Source organism: Bidens hawaiensis, unplaced genomic scaffold, assembly GCF_021521415.1.
Source record: "Bidens hawaiensis isolate Kalapana, Puna unplaced genomic scaffold, B.hawaiensis_p1.1 tig00007257_1, whole genome shotgun sequence".
NCBI lineage: Eukaryota > Viridiplantae > Streptophyta > Magnoliopsida > Asterales > Asteraceae > Bidens > Bidens hawaiensis.
The window spans coordinates 515,965-526,197 of NW_027491501.1; the positions used below are offsets into that span (position 1 = coordinate 515,965).

The 10,233-nt window shown below is 30.7% G+C and overlaps 1 protein-coding gene across 1 annotated transcript; it reads left to right on the forward strand.

Moving 5' to 3' along the window:
• The first annotated feature begins 5,398 nt into the window (after nucleotides 1-5,398).
• LOC143634848 (uncharacterized) lies at nucleotides 5,399-9,625 on the forward strand. The gene is made up of 4 exons (XM_077102823.1): nucleotides 5,399-5,848; nucleotides 6,688-6,778; nucleotides 7,572-7,812; nucleotides 8,417-9,625. Exons 1-4 carry the CDS (start codon nucleotides 5,741-5,743, stop codon nucleotides 8,496-8,498), a joined length of 522 nt encoding a protein of 173 aa, XP_076958938.1. The 5' UTR covers nucleotides 5,399-5,740; the 3' UTR covers nucleotides 8,499-9,625.
• The last annotated feature ends 608 nt before the right edge of the window (nucleotides 9,626-10,233 follow it).

A 10,233-nucleotide genomic window follows, 5' to 3' on the forward strand; every position in this document is an offset into this window, starting at 1 on the left:
AACGAACTGACAAATCGCTTAAACGAGCTGTTAGGTGCTGAAACGAACTGAAAGTCGCTTAAACGAGCTGTTAGGTGCTGAAACGAACTAAAAAATCTCTTAAACGAGCTGTTAGGTGCTGAAACGAACTGAAAGTCGCTTAAACGAGCTGTTAGGTGCTGAAACGAACTAAAAAATCTCTTAAACGAGCTGTTAGGTGCTTAAACGAACTGAAAAACCGCCTAAACGTGCTATTAGGTGCTGAAACAAACTGAAAAATCACTTAAACGAAGTGTAAGGTGTTGAAACGGACTTAAAAATCGCTTAAACAAGCTGTTTGGTGCTGAAACGAACTTAAAAATCGCTTAAACGAGCTGTTATTTGCTGAAACGAACTTAAAAAATGCTTAAACGACCAATAGGTGCTGAAACGAACTGAAAAATCGCTTAAAGGAGCTGTTAGGTGCTGAAACGTACTGAAAAATCGCTTAAACGAGCTGTTAAGTGCTGAAACGAACTGAAAAAATCACTTAAACGAGCTTTTGCTGTTAAAACGAGCTGTAACGTGTTGAAAACGCGTTGATTCGTTGGTTCAAAAAAAAACTGACTCGAAACCCGTTTTGACCTGTTCCGACCTTGACCCGTTCTAACCCGAACCTGTTGACCATGACCCGTTTCGACCCGAACCAAAACAACCCTTTTTTTATGTGACTCGTTTCAACCCTAACCCGTTTCGCAACCTTTAAAAGTTATTATGCAAAGTAAAAGCATTGAAAAATTAAAAAAAAAAACCTTAATTAACTGCTATTCAGGTAAAATATCTAAGATTGAAACAAAAATAAAAGTTCAATGACTTGATTGGAACAAAAGTTTTTATTAATGACCTGATTGGAACAACTATTAAAATAGGTTATTGTTTATGGAGTAATCCCTTAATAGAATTCAAACTTTTATATTTATTTTTTGTCATTTTGTCATCTTTTATTATCATTATTAATTAAAAAATAAGTTTTTTTTTATTATTTAAAGGGTTTTTCTTGTCCTTTAATCATTTTTGTATAAACATTTTTTTTGTTTTTTAAAAAACAAAAAAACTGTTTATGTGAAAAACTTTTTTTAAAATTAAAAAGAATAAAAACATTTTTTCTACAAGTGTTTTAATATTTTTAGGGTGTGTTTTTCTTTTGAAATAATTTTTAGAAATAGTTTACTTTAAAAAAGAAACACATTTTTTCATCAATAAAACAAATTAAACGATATACGATTTAATCAATAAGTTGGTTATTTTCTCATGTGACATTAATTTCATGCTTTCGAACGTATCAAAAATATATAAATGATCTTTTTGTCGGGTGTGAGGTGTAACATTCGTCAATTTTTGACTTAAAATCCGGGCCGTTTTAAATTTGAATTTTTTTTATTTCTTTTGGATCTTCGCTATTTAATTAAAAAGAACGAACTATTATTTATTTTATGAGTTTTGTCGTTATTTCATCTACGCGTCACTCGAATTCGTTTACCACTTGAATTAGTTATAATAACTTTCAATCATGTGCATAAACCACCCCCTTAATTATGCTATGTCCTAACTTGGTAACTAAGCAAACACCAGGGACCATTTTGTAATTAAATAAAAAGGAAAGGAAAACAAACCTTTTCCCTCTCTCCCTCTCTTCCCGTAGGCGTCCAAGACCACCCCCCTTTGCTTGTTCCTCAATTTTCGGCGAAATTGATCTTTCCAAATCCTTTACTAACCAAAATCGCATTCTACCAACACTCTATACATGGTAAATGATAACAATTTGACAGCTAATGACTCGTTTTTAAAGCTTAACGAGCCGGACTGAAACAAGCTTTGTTACCCTATATATACACCACCAAGACGCAATTAACTGGACACACACAATCCCCTCACAATTCCGAGCTTTAACCCTCGTTCAATTGCGCTGTTAACATCGTTAAATGTAGACCTAGACCTGTGTTCAAAACCGCAAACCTTAATCTCTTGTACTCACCCAATACGAACCAAATCAAGGTAATTATGTTTGGGTTCTTGATCGTTTTTGCATGCAGATCATTAGCCCTCTGTCAATTTAAATTGACAAAGGCTAAATCATGCAATTTAGGAACCAGATTTTTTTTAGGGTTTATACGATTTGGGGATCAATTCAAGTAACAGTATAATTATTTGGGTTTCTTGTTACTAACAAGATTAGTCGCTTGCTCTAGTGGCAAGTGTGTTTGATCTAAGGGACTGAACCAGCCTAGGGCGCGGGTTCGAGTCTTCCCAGGTCAGGTTTTGTATATTTTTTTTATTTATTATTTTTAAATGTTATTCCTTTAACAATCTTTCACTATATCGAAATTTAATACCAATTTTCACCCGTTTAACGAACCAAACCCTTTTAAACTTCTAAAATAAATATTCAATTAGCTTTACCATACATGTATATATATATATAATAAATATACAATTTTATATATTTATAAATTTATATTAATTTAAAAGACTGACGAAATGTTTACCACCAACCTTTTAAAACAAGTATTCGCTTATAAATGATTAAATACCTAAATACATACATAAATAGTAATTTTTTTTCCTTTAAAAAGAAACTTGTAAAAGTATATAAAAAAATGATTATGTTTTCAATTCAACTTTATGAAGTTAATATAAAACGTATTTGACGCTTGATCGATCCCAAATCCGTTATAAACCCACCATGTTATTTTATTTCATTTTTTTTCTTTTATTTCATTTAGATGTTCATTTTAGTCGTACCCTTAAAAATTATGACTTATCATCAAAGCTTCTCGTGGAACTAACTAACTTGTTCGCTTTACCCGTCTTCCCGTTATCATCAACCTTATCTCCAAGGTGAGTTTACATACCCCTTTTTCATCTTTTATATTTTGGAGGTAGCATGTATACCTTATTTACACTATTTATATTTTTTTTTCTACATCTATTTCAAATACAATTCGTTATATGTTTATGTGTGATTGCTATATCTATGACTATGCTCTATGTGTTTAAAGTTTATTTTATGTTTGGTGGTTGGTATCTCATCCTCATATATTCTCATCTAGTATGATCATACATTTACCCAAGTACATTGATTTTGTATCAATTGAAATGGGTCCACATCTATTTAGTTGGTTACATTTTCATAGGAATTGTAATGCTCAACATTAACATATGAATTGTGGTTATATATATATATATATATTTGGTCCAAAATGGTTCTCATAGTTCTCAATTTTAAAAAAGTTCTCTCATGATCCTGATCCTATATACAAAATCCTAAGAGAACCCTTTGCAAATTGAGAACTTTGAGAACCATTTTGGACCACTAAAAACACATTTAAAAAAAATATTTAAAAAAATCATAAAACAAAAAATAATAAAAATTTTAAAAAAGTAAAAAAAATCAAAATTCTTATATTTCATTCTAGTTTCATTAAAAAAAATAAAAAAATAACAAAAAATAAAAAAAAAACGTTGTATTATACACATATGTATAATATTATTTAATCTTTAGTTACGTAATATACACATATGTACAGTATCCTTTATCTTAAATTATACACATGTGTATTAAAAAATAATGTAAATGTACATATATGTATATATTATACATATGTGTATATAATTTGGCTAAACCGAGTTTTTTTTTGTTTTTTTATTTTTTTTATGAAACTGGGATGTTAAAAGAAGAATTTTAGTTTTTTTACTTTTTTCATTTTTGTGTTTTTTTTATTTTATGAATATTTTTATTTTTGGGTTTTTTATGGTCAAAATGGTTCTCATAGTTCTTAATTTTAAAAAAGTTCTCTCATGATCCTGATCCTATATATATATATATATATATATATATATATATATATATATATATATATATGTATAAACTAAAACTTATGTATTTGCACCAACATTCGTGTTGACAAACTCTAGTTTTATACATGCTACAGGTACAGGTAATTCACGTTGTTCAAGATTGAAGAATTTAGTTTGACCTTAGGATATTATTCAACTTGCAAAAGCATGATGTAATTGTTTCTTATTAATGAATTTGTGTACTTGTTTGATGTTAATGAAATTAAATAATTATTGTCGCTTTAATTAATGTCTTCTGAACTACTGTCCAATCAATACGTTACGCCCGGGCATGTTCCGCATTTGGTCGGGGTGTGACATGAGGCATATGACAAGATAAATATATACAAAACGTGAGGCACAAATCGTTTTTATAAAGGCGTTATATCATTATTCTTTAAATACATTTTATAATGATAATAAAAATTATTATTATAAAGATCAATAAACAAAAGGGAGAAAATAAAAAAAACAATAAAAAATAAACTTTATAGTATTTGATTTGATATTTTAAAAGAAAATTTGAAATGACTAAAAATATTAGAGGGTAGTAATGTGTCAAATAAAATTGTTGAAGAAAATGAAAGTCTAGGGGAGGGATATGACAAGTACACAAGGGGCACCCTTCTTAGGACTTGAGGTTTCTGATACGAACCTAATCGTTAATCAAATGGTCCATGAAAATAGTTGGAAACCAGATAGAAAACAGTGAGAACATAGACTAATTCATTATCATTACATTCATAATCATGAGAATACAACTAATAGGCTTTATATAGCCTTTGCACTTGAATTAAAAGAACCTGAAATAAACTAAGGGGGTGTTTGGGATTGTTTATTTTTATCAACTTATAACTTATTAATATTTTGAAAAGTAATAAAGTGTTTGGGATTGCTTATATTATGAGAGGAAAAGTTCCATCAGTTACACATTTGTAACTTATTAACTTAACGAAAAGTTATAAGGAGGTAAAATTTGGAATCCCGAACACCCCTAACTAGTAACTCCACTGCTTCAACTAAACGCGTAAATAAAGGAAAAGAAATACACCAAGTGAATGCAAGTTAAATGCAACGTTTGACTAGTTTTACGATGAAGAATCTTATACATGATTACGTTGGCTTGGTACGTACATAACAGTTTCTTACTTACAGTTTCTTACTTGAACAACGCCTTCTATAGGTTGCGTGCTTTGATCTGATCGGGTTGATCACCATACGCCCTGGATAGCCTTAGTCATTGGAGTTTGTAGAACACGAGAATCACATTTTATGCATTAGATTAGATTTAGTATTTATGACTCATCTTATAATCAGAAAATTTTTATGATATTTTTTTAATTTTGTGTAGTAGAATGTCAATGTCAACTAAGAATTAAGATCAACTCTTAAGTTAAAAAGATAAAATTAAGATATATCGAAAAATAATTAAAACAAACTTTTTTAGTTATGCTATATCTATATTTTCTTAATAGAATTATCATATCACGCACGCGCTATATATCTTTCCTCTTTGAGCAACCAATTACATAAAAAAACAAATTAAATAATATGATATAGAAATGGTCAATATTTTCTTGTTATTATCTCCATAAAACTAGCCCCCATACTTGATTAAATCCGACCCAAAAAAATAATAAATCTATTAAAAATACTCAAACCACCCAAACCCATCCATCCTCATCATAACTTGTGAATTGGGCCTTGTGTTCCTCCACTATATATTAATAACCTTGTATTTCACTTTTCTATCACCACCTGCACTTTCTGCCTTCATATTCGTCATCATCGAGTTCTTGTGTCACATATAATCAATCTGTTTGTGCCTGTTTCATTACTTGGTCAGCTTATTTCTAGGATTCTTAGATTCTGCAAAATTAAGTTCATGCAAGGAGAATTGTCAAGAAATATGAAGGCTGATAGCTTCACAGTGGATATGGAAACTTTCTCCCATCTCACACACAAAGATCTCATCCTTAGTTCAAGAATTATTGTAAGTCATTTTGGTTCTTATCTAATGACATGGTTGTAGAAGTCTTTAAGCGTTGTCATCAGGTCGGTTGACTGAGGAGCTATGATATAAGTACTTAGGAATTATTCGCCAAGTACTCGACCTAGGCAAGAGTACTCGGTGCTATTAAAGGGTTGTGTTTAAGTTATCATTATTTGAACTTTGCTATTTTTGCAATCAAGGTAGGTCTTTCTTCCAAAATCCAAGGTTCAGTATTTTGATAAAAATTTGAAGATTTTGATTGTTTACTTAATATAAAAATATTTTAAAACTGAGAGAACCTAAAATAACAATGAAACAAGTCAACAACCAATTAACTACCTGACTACCAAGAACAACACCACAAAGAGTATTATTTTCTAATGTGTACCCTATTCAAAGTCCTTGATTAGGTGTGTGTTAGGTTCTTTGATGGTGCTATGTCTCCCTACGTGTTTTTAATATATCTGATATTTTTTTAATAACGAATTTCTTAAAACTCATTTTTCTTTGCCATGGACTACCACCCCTTTGTAATATTTCTGATTTTGTTTTGAAGTTTAAAAAACATGTATTCAATTACACTACTTTGCATTTAAAATATATTATTTTTTTTCCAAGATGAAACATATATATAACAAAGATATATATTATTAAAGACGACTTTTAATTAGAGTAGTAAACAAGTTAACCAAATCCTTCAAATTCCATATTTACTTTTTCTTTTTTTAAATAACTTTATACTTAATTTAAAGTAGATAACACGTTAATAATAATAAAAAAACTTTTAAAATGGTTTTTACTTATTTTTTACTCAACATGTGGATATTTTCTAATTGCAGAGGAGTCCATCAAGAAAAGGAAGTGACAACAAGATGAGTTCGAATGGTGCAATGAATGACGGCGACGGAGATACTATCCATTCACCTAAAGGTTCTTTAAGAATACCTTTTTATTATCGTTATTTAATTTATTTGTCTTTAATTAAAAATAACGAAGCACGTTTATTGACTAGCAATATGGCTATCTTTCAAGTTTTTAGTCACGTTCCAAAACTAACAATAAAATTTTGTAGATTTTGTTTCAACAAAGAGAGAAGAATTAAATGGTACATTCGTTCTAAGCCATGACAAGATTAGTAAAATAATTTTACACGTGAGAGAGAGAGAGACCGTGAGTTCGAATCTCACTTAGAGCATTTGTTCTAGGATAATTAAAGCTAGCTAGGGATATTTCAGTTATGAGTGAATTGGTCGGCTCACCACATTTTGATCAAGCCGTGAATAGAACAGTAAAACAATTTTACACATGGGTCAATGTATCATGATTATATTAATTAAGAAATTGAAAGTAAAAATGCATGGTTCATATTTAAAAGGAAATTCACAATTACGACAATATGCATGGCCGGGCACAATGTTAGATTGATTTTAAAACTATTAGAAAACAAATTATAATTATATTACGCGAACACATGCTTAGCAGCTTAGAAGAAATATAAATAAATTGATATTATATGGTCTGCTTTTAAAATAAAGTTTACATATATAAATTGAAGTGTAATTATTCTAATTACTAGCTAACTAATTAATGACTCATAAAAAGATAATAATTATATCTGTCTTTACGAACAACTATGATTGTAAAAGTTTAGTTCATATAGTGGAGATAAAGAACATCGTTACTTTTTGGTTCTATATGCAATTATTAATTTTGCATTGGCCAGTTTCTTTGATGGCGGGAACCATGCCAGAAAAGCTGATCACCCACCACATCAACAGCCCACAAGTCCACCATCAAATTACCATCATGGCTGGCGGCACCACCCCGACCACCACCACCTCAGCGGTCACTACCAAAGCTCTCGGGACACCAACCAAAAGCAGTGATGTTTGGAAGAGATCAAGAAGTTTTAAGCAATCATCCATAATTAACCCTAGAAGAATTCTCATGTTCTTTGCCACCTTGTAAGTACAATATTCAATTCTTGATCGGTATCAAAAGTTGGCTCATTCTACATAACTTTTTACATATCGTTTTCAAGGCAATTTGAATTTTAATATTTCAAACCTGATATTCATACCGACAATATAACTAATTACTCAACTTATTTTTATTTTGGTTGATAGAGGCACGCTAATTCTAGATGATACCCACCTTTTTACTTATATTTTCAAGGAATTTTATATTTTAATATTTTAAACTATGAGGCAATGGCTAATATATAATAATCCATACTAATAATGTGACTAATAGTATTCATAACTTTCACTTTTGCTGATAGGAACACTCTCACTCTTACGAAGAAGTAACTTTGTCCGTCCCTTAACTTTCACTTTGGGTGATAAGTGGTACACTGAGTTATTTCTTTGTTAATGAAAATGTAAAATTGATTGTTTGAGAAATGTTTCATAGTTTGAATTATTAAGATCTATTTTCTTTCAATTTTCAAACAACAAAGATGTAAAATTGATTAATTTTGTGTAATGAAATTTAAAGTTTGAACATCTTTTTCAGTAACAATATATACAAACGATGTTTATACGTGTTTTCTGTGATTATATTTGACAGGTCAAGCATTGGAACCGTCCTACTGATATGCCTAACTCTATCAATGTCAAGGTACAATGAAGATGACAACTCGCACGCCTAAATCTAACAGACCAACACTAGTGATTATGAGTGCTGGCAGTTTTTCTCCTTTTGTTTATAGAAAACGAAGACAAGGATAAAGGGCACTATGAGTATAAAATGCTAAAATATACATGGGCCGGTTAGGATACCTTTAATTTGTGGCCAGAAATTGCAATGTTTTTTGTACATCCATTTCTGCTTTATGAATATGCAGTTTAACTAGTTTGTGTCTCTCCTCTTTTCTCTTTCATATTGTAAGTTTTAATATGAATTAGATCTTAACTGAATCGCTTCTATATTGTATAAAAAATTGTGTGAGTGGGTTATACACGAATAAATATATGCAATAAAGCTTAATGAGCGATGACTACCTAAATCTAACCCTAATGGGGCTCACAACTCGTATCTCTAACGGATATATGCCTATCAAAGATTCAAAAACACCGTCGCGGCAAAATCTCTCTCTCTCTCTCTCCCCTCCTCTCCCCTCTCTCTACCCAAACTTAGGGATAATTTCTAATCATCTTCTCATAATAATCTTTTGTTCTCGATGTCAGTCTCGATCATTTTTCATATGAAAAAGAATAAAATTAAAGCTTCATTAAACACAAAATATAATCATCATGCCCTAAATATGATAATAGCTGGTAAAAAATGAATAAAACATGAATTTTTGTGCTAACCTTAATTCCCAAACACAAGCACATGCCAATAAACCACATATTTAGTCCAAATAGGATAAACATGATGCACGATTCCTAGGGAACTTTAGAAAGCCGATGTTCTTAGGCATGTCACTTTTGCAACCCCTACCAATCAAAGAGGACCTCCACTTTTCATATTCAACTTTCTAAAGTAACCCTTTTCATATTAGTTGTCACATCCGCAATATTCTTGTAGCATTATTTTTTTTATAGAAGGGTTACTTTAGCACGCCAATGTGCTTAGTGATTGTTGCAAAACTCTATAGGGTTGGAGTGCCATACTCAAATTAGACACCCAAACCTACAAAAGATGTAGCCCACTCACTAACTCAATGATTAGGTCGGTTCATAGAGAGATTGCAACCAGTCGTCATGATCAGAATGTCACTTTCGTAACCCCTACCAATCAACACATTTCTAAATATACACTTTTTAAATTGTTGCTGCATCCCAATATTATTCTCCTAACTTTAATTTGATGTACATTAGGGATTCTAATCTTATTGTATAGTGTCTTCTCACTTATTTTGCGTGTCTTTTTTACCTAAATCTTGACGTATAGATAGGATCAGTGACGGATATATCATACAGGTAGAGTCTGGGATACCCCTCAATTTTTCTAGTGAAATGCAAAATTAGTGGTGAATCGTTTTTTCTTCTTTTTATGTATTCGAACACACATGAGTAAATGTTAAGATACACCCGTAGGTCTAAAAGGTTTTTTTTTGAGATACCTCTAAACTTTTCTTGTAGATCCTGTGACAATATTAATATAAACTATATATTGTATGTAGCAAGTGTTAGAAAAAATAGTAAGAATGATAGAAATGAGTTTACTAAATATTTCTCAAATTTTGAGACTTTTGTCTTTTGGCAAGTTGTTGGGTTTCCCTTGACGAGAGGGCAAGAGATGGGCCATACGCTAGAGTTGAAATGGATTTTAAATTGCACGCTAAGAATGTCTCCGTTTTCATTCTACTTTTGATCAAAGTCCAACAAAAGTTTGATTTTTCATAATTTCATTGCAATAAAAACCTTGAATGAACAAAA

Excerpts from the sequence above, each read along its gene's own strand:
- LOC143634848 (XM_077102823.1), top strand. The coding sequence starts at position 5,741 with ATGCAAGGAGAATTGTCAAGAAATATGAAGGCTGATAGCTTCACAGTG. Across the intron at positions 5,849-6,687 it reads TCCTTAGTTCAAGAATTATT|AGGAGTCCATCAAGAAAAGG; the intron begins GTAAGTCATTTT and ends TTCTAATTGCAG. Across the intron at positions 7,813-8,416 it reads CTCATGTTCTTTGCCACCTT|GTCAAGCATTGGAACCGTCC; the intron begins GTAAGTACAATA and ends TATATTTGACAG.